The 18,575-nt window shown below is 41.9% G+C and overlaps 1 protein-coding gene across 2 annotated transcripts in view; it reads left to right on the forward strand.

The window, feature by feature from the left end:
* The window catches only part of VPS13B (vacuolar protein sorting 13 homolog B), a 316,612-nt gene that overhangs the window by 166,025 nt on the left and 132,012 nt on the right, over nt 1-18,575 (forward strand). For both annotated transcript variants that reach the window (XM_054385615.1, XM_054385616.1), the window contains exons 28-29: nt 182-590; nt 5,085-5,196. In XM_054385615.1, coding sequence (XP_054241590.1) covers nt 182-590; nt 5,085-5,196 — 521 coding nt within the window. The remainder of the gene's footprint in view (nt 1-181; nt 591-5,084; nt 5,197-18,575) is intronic.

An 18,575-nucleotide genomic window follows, 5' to 3' on the forward strand; every position in this document is an offset into this window, starting at 1 on the left:
TCTATTTTTTTGGTACTGAATATGGATTATGTCTTACTGATTATACTTGATTGTGCTATTGGTTATTCTATCTCGTTGATTGTATTAGCTGTGCTGGTTCCCTCTCTTTTTATAGGAGTTGTCAGTCTTGGTTTTTTGTAGATAGAGGAATTTTAAAAAAAATTTTTCTCCCTTGAAACAGACAACTGCAAAACTTCTGGATGGCTCACACCAACAACATGGGTTCCTTTCTCTCACTTACACCAAAGCGGTGACAAAGAACGTCCGGCACAAGCTGATCTCAAGGAATGAACGAAGGACATTCCATAAGCTGTCCGAAGGTCACACTGATGGTTCTCCTCATTTTCTTCATGAGATCCTTCTCTCTGCTCAGGCTTTTGATGTTGTCCTCTGTTTTCCCCTGCTCAATGCAATAGCAAGCATTTTTCAAGCCAGGCTGCCGAGGAGTCCAAAGGAGAAAAGAAAGTCACCAGGCCAGCCCATGAGGACTCATGCTCTAACTTCCCGCAACTTGCCTCTGATTTATGTCAACACTGGTGTCATAAGAGTCTTCTTCCCCAAAAATGAGGAAGGTCATCACCCTGCAGAGGGTACAGTATCTTATGCTAGAGTCTTTTTTGCTGTTCTCTGTTGCAGATAAATGCTCTAACTTAGTTAAATCATTGACTGCTGCTAGTGCCTTCAGTTGTAAACGTCAGTTAGGAAACACAGTTCTCATGCCACTTCTCTGCAGATTTGCTGAAAGCTTCTTTTAAGCTTGCATTTAAAATATGAATCTAACAAAAAGTGCTCAAAAATGGTGGAAATAGAACTTAACCCCATTCTGGCGTGGTGATTTCTGTGCTAACTCTCATTATGCTGATACCAGTTCAGTCTTCCATGGATGCCTGTTGCAGCAATGAGGCATAAGCAGGGAGCCTTAGTTCTTGTGGAACGGGCACCCATGCAGTAGTAAAGCAGGGAGATGAATTTTATTCAGCTTACCTTGTGACTGGTGCCCAACAGAGAGGATACATTTATCATTTATATAGTAAGTTGAAGCTTTTCAGACTCTCTTATGTAAGAGGCTTTCAGGTATTTCTGGAAGTGTGGCTAGAGTCAGATGTTCTTTCAAACAACAGGCAGTAGCCATCTGATTGATAGATAATACTTTTTTTGTTAAGAAATTATTTCATTTTCATACATAAAATGTATTTACTTCCCTGTTACAATCATAGAATCATAGAATGCATTGGGTTGGAAGGAACATCTAGAGGCTATCTAATCCAGCCCTCTTGCAGTGAACAGGAACATCCTCATCTAGATCAGGGTGCTCAAGCCTGACCTTGAATGTCTCCAGGGATGGGGCCTCAACCAACTCCCTGGGAAACCTGTTCCAGTCTTCCACTACCTTCATAGTAAAGAATTTCTTCTTGATGTCCAGTCTAATTCTACCCTGCTCTAGTTTAAAAGCACTGCTTCTCTTCCTGTCACTGGAGACCTTTGGAAACAGTCCCTCCCCAGCTCTCTTGTAGGATCCTTTCAAGTACTGGAAGGGTGCTCTGAGGTCTTCCTGGATCGTTTTCTTCTCCATCTTCATAGGAGAAGTGTTCCAGCCCTCTGATTGCTTCTGTGGCCCTCCCGTGGACCCTCTCCATCAGGTCTATGTCTTTCTTGCATTGAGAACTCCAGAGCTGGGCACTGTACTCCAGGTGGGGTCTCACAAGAGCAAAGCTGGACATGATTATCAGTGCAGCCCAGGATGCCATTGGCCTTACACCTGGTGACAGGTGTCAGGAACACGATCACTGCCATTGCCAACAGTTCTTCTAGAGATGAAAAAAAGGAAAAGGAAAAGCTTGGTTTATGCTACCATGAGATATTGACATCAGTCCTATAGGGGTAGGGGGTTTACCATTCAATGCAACAGCACACAATCTCATCCTAGATCGTTCTCATAACCTAACTGCAAGGAGTGCAAACTGTGGGAATTGACACAGAGCTTTTGTTTTGCCAACATCCTCTACAGTTCTCCAACTGGGACTACTGAAAACATAGGAAGATAAAATTAGACTGCCTGTTTTGGCAAGAAAGAATGATGATTCTAGTTGGAAAGGAGTTCCAGGGTGTACTATCAAGGAAATCTTTTTTAACTATGCTTTTGTAGCTCTGTGGCTGTATTAAAAAGAAATTATTCAAAATGATCCTTTGCTCGTAAATGCATGAAAAAAACAAAATTACTGTGGGTAAGCATGGATGTTGGAAGGAAAAATCTGCATGCTTTGAAAGAATGATGATAAATGCAGCTTTGCTAAATTAGTAAGAAAGCCAGCTAACTTCTGAAATATCCTAAGAAAATCAGCAATATTCTGCTTTCATTTCTTCTTTCACCTCTGATTTTTCCAAACTCTCATCTGTTTCTGAATGTCTGCTAAATCACTTTTCTCTTGCTTATTGCCTTCAAGAACAATAGGAATTAGAAGCAATAGTAAGGAGGTAGAGTGGAATATGACCCACATTACAGGTATGTTAGGTCAGAAAAGTGTGATATATTGCAGATATTTGCCCCCATAATACTTTATTCACTCCCAACAGCTCTGTATCCCTCTCATGCTGGGGACATCAGAGCTGGAGGCAGGATTGGAGGTGAGGTCTCAGCAGAGCAGAGTCGAGGAGCAGAATCCTCTCTTGCCCTGCTGGCCACACTCCTCTGGCTGCAGCCCAGCACACAGTTGCGTTTTGGGCTGTATGAGGGCACTGCTGGCTCTTGGGGAGCTTCTCAGCAACCAACACCCCCAAGTCTCTTTCTCCAGGGCTGCTCTCAACCCACTTTGCACTCAGCCTGGATTTGTGCCTGGGGTTAGCCTGACCCAGATGCAGGTGGTGTTTCAAGATCTAGCCAACTTTCTACACTTACTTAGTGATGGAGACAACTAAAGCCTTAAAAGCAATAGATAACAAATAGAAACAAGAATTAACGCACAGCAGAACACTGTAAGTAAAACTTGTAAACTGCAAAAAAATCCTGATAAAGCACTAAAGACCAGGAAAATCCACATCTGGCTAGTTTGAGGACAACAGGAGTTGCACTAGGAGCAAAATATCCAGGATCACTAGAAAGGATATGATAAATTTGTTGCTAGTGAAAGAGAAAAAGCAGCCTGGTGAATAAATGCACGTCCTGCATTTGTAGAAGTGATCTATTCCTGTCACTTCAGCGTGGCTCTCCACTTTGAAGTCTCTCCTGACATATGGTCTGTAACATCCTCCTTGCTTACTGTTAAGCAACATCGAATCAGACTGAGTAACTTGTGCTCAGGGATCCCAGTCTTCTGAGGCTAATTTTTACCACACCTTGGCAGAGCAGGTTTGAGACAGATGAATGTTTATCTAGTCACATGGGAAGTGGAGTGTTCAGATCAAACTAAACAGGTAGTTTTGGTACTGTGCCTCTGAGAACATAAAGGAAAATCTCTCTGACAGGAGTCAGCTAATAATGAATTACAGATTTTTACATGATCATAAATAGGGGTTTATGGCAGATTAGTCTTGTTAAACACAGCTGACTTCCATTCTTCATTATGATTTCAGATCTTATTTGATAAAATCTTTGCTTAGGCTTTTGTAAGGAATCACAGAATGGCAGGGGTTGGAAGGGACCTCCAAAGATCACTCAGTCCAACCCCCCTGCCACAGCAGAATCACCCAGTGCAGGTCACACAGGAACACATCCAGGTGGGTTTTGAATGTCTCCAGAGAAGGAGACTCCACAACCTCTCTGGGCAGCCTGCTCCAGGACTCTGGCACACTCACAGGGAAAAAGTTTTCCCTTCTGTTCCCATGGCACCTCCTCTGCTCCAGCTTGCACCTCTAGCCCCTTGTCCTGTCCTTGGACATCCCTGGTATGTCTGTTTGATGAGAAGGAGATGCAACAGACTCAGTCTTTCCCTTTCAGGAAACTTCACAGATTTAGTTTACCACAAGAAATAAGAATCTCTATTTTTCTGGGCATTTAAAACTCAGAATCTGTACATATGGCTGAAATTTGAATATGATGGAGATGAAGTGGAAGGGATGGATTTTTCTTCTTGGAGTAATTTTGTTGCTGATGTGGAATTCACTGACCAGTGTACATCTTGTGCTTTGTACATGTGTTAGATTTCAGATTCTCTTGTTTCAGTCCTTCTGTTTGAACTTCTCATGTGTGTTGCAGCCCATACCAAATGCTACTAGAATGGTTACACTGGAATACTCTGCAGTGTTCTGCAGCTACAGGACCTAGGCCCATGTTAAAAAGGCTGCGTGGCTGGGAGTGCTTCAGGTGCTGATATTTCAGCAGATAATTATTGGAGAAACAGACAAGAGCATTAAGAAGTCTGTGGGATCCACAGCATTTGGGGCAAAAATTTGAAGTAAAAAAGCATCAGAGAAAATGAGAAGTCACAGATGAGGTTTTAGTTGTGTGATAAAGATGATCCAAGGGCCGTTGCTCCTCTGCTATGAGGCCAGGCTGAGGGAGCTGGGGTTGTTCAGCCTGGAGAAGAGAAGGTTCCAGGAGGACCTTAGAGCTGCCTTCCAATACCTGAAAGGAGCCTACAGGAAGGCTCCAGAGGGACTTTTCCTGAGGGTGTCTAGAGACGGTTCAAAGGGAAATGGTTTGAAGCTGAGGCAGAGCAGGGTTAGACTGGAGCTGAGGAAGAAGTTCTTCAGTCTGAGGGTGGTGACACTCTGGAACAGGCTGCCCAGGGAGGTTGTGGCTGCCTCTTCCCTTGGGATGTTCAAGGCCAGGTTGGATGAGGCCTTGAGCATCTGAGTCTAGTTGAGAGGTGTCCCTGCCCATGGCAGGGGAGTTGGAGTAGACAAGCTCTGAGCCGTTCTATGATAAAACTCTGTGGGGAAATTAAATGACAATATTTTTATCTTTTGTGCCTCAGAGCAGTGGTATTGATTTTACAGTTCAGGGTTTTTTGCATTAGTGGTCGCTCCTGAGCAGAACTGACTCTTCAGCAGACATTGTTATTTAGATGTTTTTAAGAAGTAGTTTTTCAGTGTTTGTGCTGTGTGACTTTTAATCAAAGCCATATTTTCTCTCCTCCAAACTGCAGCTAATCCAGCAATTAAAGAAGACACTTTGGTTCTCAAGATTGGATCTGTCTCCATGGCTCCTCAGGCTGACAACCCTCTCAGCAGAGCTGTGCTCAGAAAAGACATTTATCAGTAAGTGCTGGGGGGGGCTCTGGGTTCTCCTACATGGTCTCAGAAAAATTCATTTTGAGCAGAGTTAATTGATCAATAAAAATGGGGTCCATGCAGCCTGTAAAAATACTTTTCGCATACAATCTTTTGATATTCAAACCCAGGTTTTTCTGATTTTCTTCACTTGAGGGCTTTCAAATCCATTTAGACAAATCAAGTTCTTCTGTGAAGTGCTGATGAATAACAGAATTTAAATGTCAAGACATTACAAAGCTTAAGCTCACAGATGAGAACATTTTAAGAGGCTTTCTTTTATGCAACGGCTACGAAGTTCACCTAAGAGGAAAGGGAATCTTTCGTGCCTACCAAAGTGCTCAGTAGCCACAGAGGGTGAAGGATATAGATTTGAATAATAGCAATGGTAAACATATATTCAAACTGTAGGATTCCTGATGTCATGCAGATCAAAGCTGAAGGGAAGGCAAACTTCTAAGGAGCTCTTTCCCAGTAAACACATTTTCCGTGAAACTGTCATGCTCTGGATTGTGTCACTAAGTGTGTGCAAACCACACTCATCATCCATAGGCAGCCAAAGTGGGGAACATATGTAATCAACATGATAAAAGTAATATACTGTCCTTAGGAGAGCTGGCAGTGTTGCCAGACATAAAAGTAGGGTTGCAAATAATACCAAGTGAGAAAAGTCACAGAAATACAGCTGAACAAGTGTCTTAGACTTCCTGTTGGTCTGTTTTTCAGATGTGGCAATATTTTTAACTACTTCATAGTGCTCTTCAATAGAAATTACAAACATCAGAATCTTTTCCCAGCAGTAAAACATTTACTGCCTAGAAAATGACAGAAAGTTTTACTTTTTGTCAAGACCAGGAATTTTAGGACGCCATGAAACATCTCCTGTTTCTCCTCTGATCACTTAGAAGTTGTAAGAGTCTTTTTGTCTTTTTCTTCATATTGCCATTTGGAAATATTTAAATTAATGTTTTTCCTTGTTCCTTTAATTCATTAGTTTAAAAAAATGTACAAAATAATTAACATGATTTCAAATGTAGTATGGAGCTTTCATGGAAGAAAGCTTACAGCCTGGTACCAGCAATGGCTTTGGGTGACAGAGCCTGATCCAACTCTCAGTGTGCCCACACATAGAAGAGATCTTCTCTAAATTAGCACAAGCCCTTTTTGCTTCTGCTCCCTCTGCAAGAGAAGAGTCTCATCAGATATTCACAACTTCACAGATTGCATTGGGGTGGAAGGAACCCTCAAAGATCATCTTGTCCAACCCCCCTGCAGTCAGCAGGGACACCTCCAGCTAGAGAAGGCTTTACCTGAAATGCACAAATTCTGTGCTTTTCAGAATTCACTCAGCTGCTTAAAGGTTGTGAAGCCCTTTTGCATTACATTTCTCTGGGTCTTACATCCAAACTATTTTGAACTAGGTTTGGGCAGTGCATATTTGGGTTTCAGGTTTGTACATACTCCAGTGTGCTCCAGTCTTTCTTTAGAGATCAAGACGCCAAATGAGTAATGGAGAAATAAAGCACTGGGCCAAAGACACTTCTGTTACTGACCTCATTGTGGCCAGTCTGACAAGACCTTGCTTCCCATGTCCTTTTCTGAGGAATGACCTCCACTTTTGGTGATTTCCTATAGCTGCTTCAGTGACCATTCTGATTTCTCAGTAGCTGTCAGATGACTCCGTCTTATCTGTGTTCCTTTAATCATCCAGTTACACTGGCTGTAGTGTTTTTAAACTACATCAGGACAGAGTGTCAGGTTACTCTGCAGAGTTTTATGAGGCAATATTTAAGTCAGTAGTGGGTGGTCTCTTGGTTTTTATAGAATCCTAGAATGGCTCAGGTTGGAAGGGACCTCAGATCTCATCTCCTCCAACCTCCCCACCATGGGCAGGGAACACCTCTCAACTAGGCTCAGTTGCTCAGGGCCTCATCCAGCCTGGCCTTGAACACCCCCACAAAGAAGGCACCCGCAGCCTCCCCGGGCAGCCTATTCCAGAGTCTCACTACCCTCTTACTCAAGAACTTCTTCCTGAGCTCGTCTAACCCTGCTCTACCTCACCTTCAAACCATTCCCCCTTGTCTTGTCTCTAGACACCCTCAGGAAAGTCCCTCTGGAGCCTTCCTGTAGGATCCCTTCAGCTATTGGCAGGCAGCTCTAAGACCTCCCAGAGTTTTCTCTTCTCCAAGCTGAACAATCCCAGCTCCCTCAGCCTGTCCTCATAGCAGAGGTGGTTTTGAGATGGGACTTAGGTAGCAGAAATGTGTAGCTGGAGCTCATACAGCCTGTTAAATACAAATAATTAGCTGCTGCTGCATACTAATAATCCCAACATGCCTTCTTCTGTCTTTTTCCAGCCTCTTCTCCTCTAATTTGCTGCTGCTGCTGCTTTTAATAGAATACAAGCAAATAAATCACGGTCTGACCCACTGCCTTTACACTATTCTTGGTGTGGGGACACAAACTTAATTTGTGGTGTCGCTTTGGTTTGAACAGTCTTCTGTTTAGGTCTGAACTACAACCACATGCAATTAATGTCACTTTTGTAGTGTTCCATGAGAAGAAATTTTGCTTCTCATTTAGAAACCATTCTTGTAGAGGCTGAGAAGCTTTTTCATGGCTGAGGGCTAAATAGAATTTCCAAACAGCTTTTGAATTTGTCCTATACACTTATACATGAAAAAATGAATGTGCTTATTTACTATTTACAGGAGGTAAAGCCTGCAGTGGCTGCAAGTCATACTACAGAAACTGGGCCACTTCTGGCCTGTAAGCTGTAGTGGCTCCATCTGTGTCTTAGGAAAAACAGTTCACTTGCTTAACTTGGAGAGAGAACTAAATTGAGGATTAAATGTTGGAAAAATAATGTGCCCCAAAACTTAGGGCAGAAATCTTTTTTCAGTTGTTAGTGGAAGTTGGACAGAAATGGATTAACACAGTAACTTCAGTTTTCTTATGGCATGTAAAAATTAGTGTGAAAATAGCCACTTCCTCCAGAAGAATCTGAACTAATTTAGTTGAAACAATTAATACAGGTAGCAAAAAGACATCTATGCAGCACAGTAGTAAATGCAGTGCTCCTGAAAGAAGTACAGTGACACATTTTTAGCTGGTCACAGTAAGAGACAAGTTCTCCTTTTAAATTGTTTGGGTTTTTTCCCCTTACTGAATCCCAGGAGTTGATTTGTTTTAGGAATTTCTCCATGATTTTGGATTCCTAAACCCCAGCAAAGGGGCCTTTGTCTTACGGAGTTCTGGTCATGTTTTTTGGTTCCCATCACCAAACTGGCACTTCTGTGGAGAAGAATTTTGTTGATAGCAGAAGGCCTTGGGACAGGGATGGGGATCAGAGTAAAGGAGAGACTGGATAAGGATGGAAGTGAGGCAGCTGTCTAGCCTGGTGAACAGAGGGCTGGAGCACCTCTGCTATGAGGACAGATTGAGGAAGCTGGGATTGTTCAGCCTGGAGAAGAAAAGACTCTGGGGCGACCTTAGAGCTGCCTTCCAATACCTGAAGGGATCCTACAGGAAGGCTGCAGAGGGACTTTTCTTAAGGGTGTCTAGGGACAGGACAAGGAGGAATGGGTTGAAGCTGAGGGAGAGGAGGGTTATACTGGAGCTGAGGAAGAAGTTCTTCAGTCTGAGGGTGGTGGAGGCTCTGGAACAGGCTGCCTAGGGAGGTTGTGGATGCGTCTGGCTGAGAGGTGTCCCTTCCAAGCTAAGACATTCTGTGATGCTACAGTGATGATTCTATGGTAATTAGAATTCTGGAGGAGTCAGAGTTAAATGGAATTTCTGCCCAGCAGTGAAGGAGAGAACCCCGGTTTTGTGGGTTTTAGCTACCTGGTAAGCTTGATACTGGGCTGGGGCTGCTGCTTGGAGACAACTTCACAAGGCTGCAGAAAAACAAGATGTTGTGGTCATTTCTTGGCTTGCATGATCATGCTGTGTATGTTAGAACTTCTGAAGTGGCCAAACACATTTGGCAAAAGAGAGGAAGGTCTAGCAGTTTCAGGGAGGAAGAGTGCTGAGACAGGGAAATGGTGTTGACACCCTGTTGGAGTGAAAGGCAGCCAGTCCTTGAGATCAGAGAACTCACAGTGGAGAGAGATGTAGAAATAGTACAACTACAGGAAGAAACAAGCAGCTCTTTGGAAGCAAAAAACTGCATTTCTCAGTTCTGGGTTCACTCTTGTTTGGCTCTCTGGTGCCTAGTAAGATAAAAATTCCAACTGAATTTCTTTTTCTCAAGGTCTTCATAAAACTCTCTCATCTATGAATCCTTTGGTACCTAACAACAAAAGCACACTAGAGTGTCAGTGTAATAAAATGAAGAGCTTAGCTGTATGCCAGCTACACAGAGACTTTTAGCAGCTGTGATGTTTGTAGCAGTGCTTTGTTCGTGTTGGAGGACAGCAGTTAAGATTTCGTATCAGCAGTCTCTCAAAATTGAATGCATATTTTTAAGTGGAGGGTGCTAAAACCACTTCTGTGGCTGATTCTGTTACAAAAAATCCAAGGGAAGGATAAATTCATGGAGTAATTTCAGTTGGAAGGGACTTCCCTAGTTATCTAGTCCAGCCTCCTACTCAAAGCAATTTAAGTCAAACAGGAATCCCAGCAGATTATGGAGATGTTTGATAATCACTTGTCAAAGGAACAGAGAGCAGCTGAGGGCACCAAGCCAAAAGATCCTTTTCCATGTATGAGGATGGGTGCAGCAAACAGTAGCATCTCCTGGGGTAGCTCAGAAAGCCACATTTCCTCTTTGTGCCTCCTCATAAGTTTTCTCTTCATAATTTCCTCAGTTCTTTTTCTTTTAACACAAGTGGTGAATGTAGAGTATTAGCATGAATAAATTATAATGCTTTAAAGAGGTGGAACTAATTAAATTTGTCTCTAGTCATCTTAACTAGTTTTATGCCAAATTATCTCACAGACTGTGAGATCATTTTGTCACGTTTTTAGATGCCACAGTGCTTTCCTGTCTTCACAAACAATGCTTAGTGCAGTTAAGCTCATGGTTAGAATCCTTAAACGCTTTGAGTTGGTGGAAATATGACATGAAAAAATAAAAGTGTATATGTTGGTGGTTTCTAACAATGCACAGCACTGGTTTTGCTAAGCTACCAGCAGAACTGGACAGTACCAGTAGGGTAAATCATAGAATCCTAGAATGGAATCATAGAGTGGAATCCTAGGTTGGAAGAGACCTCAGAGATCATCTCCTCCAACCTCACCACCAAGGGCAGGGACACCTCTCAGCTAGACTCAGCTGCTCAAGGCCTCATCCAGCCTGGTCTTGAACACACCCAAGGAGGAGGCATCCACAGCCTCCCTGGGCAGCTTATTCCAGAGTCTCACCACCCTCAGACTGAAGAACCTCTTCCTCAGCTCCAGTCTAACCCTGCTCTGCCTCAGCATCAAACCATGCCCCCTTTTCCTGTCTCTAGACATCCTCATGAAAAGTCCCTCTGTAGCCTTCCTGTAGGCTCCTTTCCGATATTGCAGGCAGCTCTAAGGTCCCCCTGGAATCTTCTCTTCTCCAGGCTGAACAACCCCAGCTCCCTCAATCTGTCCTCATAGCAGATGTGCTCCAGCCCTTGGATCGTCTTTGCGGCCTTTCTCTTACTGATAAAACTTCATTCCAAGACCCAGCAAGTCTGTTTCTCTGACTGAAAATAGAGGAAGTAAGGACATGGCACTGCTTAGAGATGAAGCAGCAGAGAGCTGAAATTGAACTGACATCTAGTTCTATTTCTGCTTTAGGATGAAGGCCATATTATACCAAATACTGTGCCAAGTGCTTGCTTGATTATGTAGATAATTGCCAGGCATCCCCAATAGGGCTTTTTTTAGCAAATTCTGACATGAAACATGAATACAATTGTAGGAATATCCATGAGCAGATCAAGGGAGATAATGTTGAGGTAAAATGCAAAAATGGGCTGGCTGACAAAGGGCAGGGAGAATGCAGGCGGTTTGGAGACTGTTGTGAAAGGGCCTTGCTGCTTATGTAGTCCAGAATAAATGTGGCTAAACTATCAAGCTCTGAAAGTTGAGGTGACCAGGATGACAAGCTGTCCTCAGCTTGGCCAATAAAGAATCTAATTGTTGTCTATACTCTGCAGTCATCATTTCTGAAACCCAAGGATTTCATTCATGTCATACATCAAAGCTGAACAGTCCAGGTCTGGATGTTCCATGGTCATTTTCATGTGTAGATCTTTCATAGATCAAAGCACAAAGCTGTCCATAGGCTGCTTTCAATTTGTGAATGGAAATGGAAATTCTTTAAACACTTACACATCTCCCCCACTTCCCTTCCCCCAAGAAGTTTACATGTAAAAAGTTTAGTCAAGAAAAGGTAGCTGTACATGATTTATTTTCTTAGTTTTCATCAATGCAAGTATTTTTTTTATTATAAATATATATATGATCTGCTATGCTTTTAATATTTGTAGGTTACTGTTTTCTAAGTTTTTGACTTTCAAATGTTTGTAAATAACAAAACAATGTTCTTTTTCTTATGGAATATCTGCTGTCTATCTTTGGTTTAAACCCCATCATGTAAAACATGCTTGTGATAACTGTGTAATGCCCAGAACTGGTTAACAACAGTCCTTCAGTGAAAGCAAAAAAAGGAGTCATGATCAAATTTGTGTCTGTGCTGATAGTGCTGGAGTGAGAGGAAGGAAAGAATGATGGCAGGAGTTTATGCAAGGAGCACATAGCCAGCAGTCTGTGTGCAAATCTGTTTTTTCTTTCCTATGTGGTTTGGAAAACCAAATGCTTTTCAGAAGTCTTCAATAGCACCCACATCTATAAGCATCTTCTCTTCCCAAATAGTTTTTTGTTGAGTATTAAATGGCTGTGGGACATGTTTATATTAAAATACTGATACATTTAAATTATTGTTAGAAAAAGTCAGGGTTTTCTATAGCTGTAGTCTGAGCAAAAGGGTTCATTCTTAGTGTTTTCCTTTTCAAACCAATGAACAGTTAAAAATAAAAAAACACCTTTTCTTTTTTTTGCACTGAAGTTTAGTATTCAGACACTAAATGTTTCCCGGAGTATGGAACCCATATCAATAGGCTTGAGAAGTGGGCCAGTGCCAACTTCATCAGGTTCGAAAACTCTAAGTGCAGGGTCCTGCATCTGGGTCAGTCCAGCCCCAAGCACAAATCCAGGCTGGGTGCAGAGTGGGTTGAGAAAAACCCTGAAGAAAGAGACTTGGGGGTGTTGGTTGCTGAGCAGCTCCCCAGGAGCCAGCAGTGTCCTCATGCAGCCCAGACGGCAGCTGTGTGCTGGGCTGCATCCAGAAGAGTGTGGCCAGCAGGGCAAGAGAGAGGATTCTGCCCCTTGGCTCTGCTCTGCTGAGACCCCAACTCTAATACTGCATTGGGTTCTGGCCACAAGGATCATCAGTGCAGAGATGTAGGCATCCATGGATTGGAATCGAAATGTGAGCAGCTTATTAAAATGTGCATGTGCACTGTTGGGAATTAAAGAACTCAAAGTTACAGTGCATCATCAAATCTCTGAGTTTTGCTTTAGTTTTGTAATGGATCCAATGCAGATGTAATGCTATGTAGAAAAAATAACTTTTAGGGGAAAAAAATTTCATAGTATTTCAAGGAGAAGTATTCTTTTCTTGCATAGAAGTTGTGAAATGAGGTTACACCAGCACCGTTTTCAGGTCCTTTCCTCCGCTAGTAAGGAAAAAAAAACAGGAGTCTCTGTACCTTGAATTTGGATATGCAATCTTCATGTATGTTTTGCATCTAGCAGTCTTGAGCTTTATTACTTGTTGACTTGCTGTTTAAATCAAAGTATTCATATTACATAGCGAGTTCTTACTGATGCCCCTTGCTGTTGTACTTGAACTCCTGCTTTTTTAGCATGAGGACTGGAGGGAAGTTATCTTCCCTAAGAATCCTGTACCTCTCTCTGGAACAGGGCTTGGAAGTAAAGTCTTGTACTGCTTTACATTTCTCTCTTCTTCTATCTTTAGTGGAGAGGAGGAAAAAAAGCCTGCTTAGACCTATCACCCAGTAAAATATTCACATATAAGGGATAATATTACATGGAAACACCACTCCTAATTAACATTGGCATGTCTGAGGCCATCCCAGCAGTTATTAATTTAAAAGCCTCAGTGGAAACTAATTGTGCAATAACAGCTGGAGCTGCCCATGTAGTTTCAGAAATGTATCTTCTTAATTATCTAATACCAAAAGCTATTCAAAGCTAAATTTATAGCTGGAGTTCAACTTGAAATATGTTCAGCTTTAACTCTCAACCTTATTTTTACTTGAAATGTCTTTAATTGTGAGTCGTAAGGGAATATGCAGTGAGGCAGAACTAATTTGCCTGAATATAGAATTATAGAATCCTAGAACTGCTGAGGTTGGAGTATATTTGAAATGCATTTTCTTATAATGTGATAGCAACAATAAACTAAATATCATCATAAGAACAGCATTTTATAGCTTTATTTTTGTCTTTAATTCCTCAGCTTAATCCCTGTGTGCTCAATGCACATACCAAATCAATATTTTCATTTACCGAATCTTGCACTGATTTTTAATTTTTTTGTGTGCAAATTGAAATCTTCTTTATAGACAGATCCCTCTCAGAGCGCACTGCCATTGTTGTGTCCTTTAAGGGCCCAGTTGTTATTAATCAAGGCAGCTCTTTTGGAAACTTTATTAAAGATGGCAGGAAAAAAGCCCATCAAGTAGATGTCAGTAAAGAATACATTCAAGGGAATAACGAACTCATTCAAACCAAGCAAAGATGGGCTCTGTACAATTGTTAAAGGCAGTTTTTGAAGTCTCCTGCTCGCTCTGAAGCAATGTATGCACTGTAATGTTAAATACAACATCCCTCCTCAATCAGTTGTTCTTACTTTCAGTTTTATTTTGAGAACTTAAAATTCATTCTATCTGCAAAGTTCGCTGCTGACTTGGCTGAGGTGTTTGCACAAATGTGTTCTTCCCCCAGCAGCGTCCCAGCCCTTCCTGACAAGGAGTGAAATGAATTTTATGGAGATTCACAGAATCGAGTCACGCTGTTGTGTGTCCAGTAGTTATGCTCCAGGGACAAGCACATTTCAAAGAGCAGTGCCATAGAGTTCTCTGCTTCCTTCAAGTTTGAGCTGGAAGATGATGGGAACTTGCCTATGTGTTCAGGAGGGACTTCAGAGGTGAGGCAGAGTGAGGAGAACCACTCTGAGCTTGGGCTTCCCCTTCTGGAGGTGCCAGTTCTTCAGCAGTGCAGGGAAATGCAGCAGCCTCCCCTGGCCTCATGTACTGGTTCCAGTTAAACTCCTAGCAGGCTGTGACTGGCTTACACACACACTTCAGTGGGCAAATACGGGGATGAGCTCATGCTCTGTGTGCAAGACTTTGGGCTGTTTGCCTCACTCTAGTCCATTGGCTTAGCAGTGAAGGAGTCATGGTAGAGTGAAGATGTCAGTGCTTGGGACAATAGCATGTAGTTGTTCTGGTAAAACTATGGAGTTTACAGTGTGGTTGTGATTGTTTCATTATTCAGGTGTAGTTCATGTCAACATCTGGGTGTGATTTAGAACTAAACTGGGAGTAGATTTTCAGACTCCCTTCAAACTGGCCTGTGGGTTCAGGTCATGAAGTTCTCAGATCAGACAGTTCAGCTGTGAACTTAGGAGACAGGTGTGAAGAAGCATTCCTTCAGAAAAGGAGTGTACAAAGTGTCCAATACCCTATTTTATATCATTTGTTGTGCCATGTGCTCCGTTTCATTCACTATTTAATATAGATTCCATCATCTGACAGCTTAAGGTCAGAAGTAAATAGCAGTTGTAAAGTAGAACTTCCCCAAGGGCATTGCTTTCTGCATTTGCTTCTGTGGAAAAGTTTCTCAGCTGTGGGTGATCTGAGCTGCTGTACCTTCTGCAAAGGCAAGGCTAAGCTGATACGTGAGAGCCTGAACTCATTCTCCTTAGTCTTCTGATACTTCTTGCTGTCTCAAATAGTGTTTTAAGACAGTTAATTAGTATTTGCTGTGAGGTTTATTGGCATGGAGCTCTTGGAGATTCAGTGTTGATGTCTGTAACATGTTTATGGTGACTGAGTAGAGAAGAAAATGACAAGTAGTTCTTGTCTCAAGACAAGAAAATAAGTAGTTCAGATCTCCAGCTCTGTGAGTAGCAAGCTGAAGGAACTCAAAAAATCTGGGAGGCATTGGGCAATTTTTTTCAGTCAGGTTGTTGTCCTAAGCCTATTTATTGTGTAGGCATACAAGGATTAGCCCTAGGGAAAAGGTAACGTTGCAGTAGCCTGGGCTTGGATCAGCTTCATCTGCCATCAGGCTTTGGAAACACAGTGCAGAATCTGTCACTGAACTAAGAATTTTAATACAATTCTGGGATTCAGCATTAACATTATTAAACATACTGCAATGATTTAAAAAGGTAAGCAAAAGAGGCCCAGGGACAAATTAAAAATACATGAAATCCCATTTTAAAATCCCAGGACACCTTTCACAGTTTACACAGGAAGCAACTTGAATGCAATGAAAAATTTTTCAGATAAGCTGTAAAAGTGGAAGCTAAAAGGGAATCTGCCAGCTAGAGTCACTTTTGTCTGAGTTGTGTTCTGTGCCTTACCTTGTTAAAGCACCATTATTGAAGCTTGTGTGATTCTTCTTTCCAATTACCTCCCTTTAATCATTCTTTTTGCCTAACCAAGGATCTCTATATTTTCCCTTGTTACTGTAAAATATTGGGGAGAGCAAGGAGAGGTGTTTGGATCTCTGTGGAAGTGGAAGAAAATAATCAGTTGGTCTTTAGGAATTAATGCCAGTTTAAGAGTTGCAGTGGTTCCCCCTATACAAGTTACTGAAGTAATGTCTAGTTACTTTACACAAACTCCTCACAGTTTTCTCTCAGAGTTTCCTTTGCTGATTCTCAAACATGTGGTGGAATCCACATATCAGGGTTACTTATCTATCTTTTTCTGCCTCGTTATATAAGACTTTTTCTTTCCCATATAATGAAAATTAACATCCAAGAGTCTTGGCTGAGATAAAAATCTTATTCTGAATTAGTTCAGGTAAGCCTTTAACAATGTATTACTCTAGAATAGTTTTCTTCTCAACTCTTTGGGAGTAAATACCATTTGGTTTCAACCATTTTTTGTTTATGGGTAAGTATTTTCCAGTAATACATAAAGCAAACTTTGTTGCTTTGTAGTATTTTTAATTATTACAGGATCTGATGTTGTGAATAATGCAAGTTGTGTGCTTCTGTTAGTGGGAAAGCCATAGGCCATTTGTAATGAGGTATTTGTTAACTTCTGTCTACAGATTGCAGCTCATTCCAGAAATAGTTGTGGGTTTTCTGATGTCTCTCACACGGTTGTATCTATGACAAATTCATACCACAGTTCTTAAACTACTTTTTGGATAGGAGGTTTCTTTCTTTTGCAAAACTCTTTGCCAATGTCTTCATTCTCCACTGAATGTTCCTGCTTTGATTTTCAGTTATTTAACGACAGGGGCTATCAGAAATGTACAGAATGATTACATCTTATTTGAGCAGATAGCACCATGGGATAATATTCAAAGCTTCCTTCTTATCCCAACCAGCAACAGCTGCATTGTTTAACTGAGTGTGGCTGCTTGCCATCACTGATTTTCTGCCATGGCTTAGTGGTCACCCACCTTAAGTACCGTCAAGTCACACTGAATGTTTCTGATATTTAAGCTCTTCCTGTGCACAGTGCTTTATCTCCTAATATTGCTGTGAAACCTGATGATGCTGCTGCAGTAATAGAACGCTGAAGAAGTTAAATACAGTAGGTTTGTTGCATTTCAGAAGCTGTTCTTTCTTTTTCTTTTTTTTTCCCTTCCTCAGCAATATAAAGGAGTTGTAGGAGACAAAGATAAATGTAGCACTCCTCAGGCTCAGAATATTTTCCCTCTGATGCTTTTGGTTGTTAGGGTTTGGGTTTGCTGTGAGAAGGCAGTGGCTAACACAGGTATGGTAATGGCTAACACCAATGCATGCTGAGAATAGTAAAATGCAGAGCTGATAGCAGGTATCTCCGTTGAGTTCAGTGACTGGCATCAATCACAGATATTTCATTTTTCTGGCATGACAGTGTGTCTTCTCCAGCAATAAAAAATAAAGAGGTGATGTGAATAGAACTTAAGAACATCTATTCAGAGATGCTTCCTGTCCTTGCAGGACAGGGAAATAACAGATTTGAACTCCTCTTGATAACCAAGGGTTTTTAACTATGGTGTCCCCATCAGAAGGACAGAGCTGTTTGGGTGAGTCCAGAGGAAGCCATAAAAGTGATTCAAGGGCTGGAGCACCTCTGCTGTGAGGATAGGCTGAGGGAGCTGGGGCTGGTCAGCCTGGAGAAGAGAAGACTCTGGGGGGACCTTAGAGCTGACTTCCAGTACCTAAAGGAATCCTACAGGAAGGCTGCAGAGGGACTTTCCATAAGGGTGTCTAGAGACAGGACAAGGGGGAATGGTTTGTAGCTGAGGGAGAGCAGGCTTAGACTGGAGCTTAGGAAGAAGTTCTTCAGTCTGAGGGTGGTGAGACTCTGGAACAGGCTACCCAGGGAGGTTGTGGCTGCCTCCTTTGTGGGGGTGTTGAAAGCGAGGCTGGATGAGGCCTTGAGCATCTGAGTCTAGTTGAGAGGTGTCCCTGCCCTTGGTGGGGAGGTTGGAGGAAATGATCTGTGAGGTCCCTGCCAACCTGAGCCATTCTGTGATTCTAGGATTTAATCTTTGTGTCTAACAAATTTCAAGGAACAGGAAGAAACTTGCAAGTTGGCAAATCCAGCTGCAAAGCCAATCTGAAATGTTTCTGATTCCCAGTTTTACACTGGCTGTGGATGTGTGTGTGTATGTTTATTGAAGAAAAGTCCAGTGGAATGCAGTTCTTTGGGATGTGTTGGTTCAGGCTCTCTTTTGATGCACTTTATTCTTCTGACAGCTTGCAATGCTTCATTCTCCACGTTCTTGGCATCATAAAAAAATGCCTGATATGTTGTGTAATGACAAGCATTGTAAAAGTTGCTTTCTAAAAATAATATTTTAAATCCATGTATTGTATTCTTCACACATTGTAGCTCATAAACATAAACAGCTATATTTACTAAAGTGGACTCAAACTAACTACAGATGATAGGGTTTGCTGCTTCCCAAATGGGCAGTGTGGAGAGCTGCTTGGTTGTCTGTCTGTGTGTTTGGATCTGTGTAGTGTCCCTGCTTTATTTTCTTAGCTCCAAGCAGAAAATGAAACTGTGGAGTTTTCTTCATTATGTTTTTGGTGCCTCATGAAGTTGGTTGAGCTACCCAATTGTAGT

The sequence above is a fragment of the Indicator indicator genome, chromosome 12 (assembly GCF_027791375.1).
Source record: "Indicator indicator isolate 239-I01 chromosome 12, UM_Iind_1.1, whole genome shotgun sequence".
Taxonomy (NCBI): Eukaryota; Metazoa; Chordata; class Aves; order Piciformes; family Indicatoridae; genus Indicator; species Indicator indicator.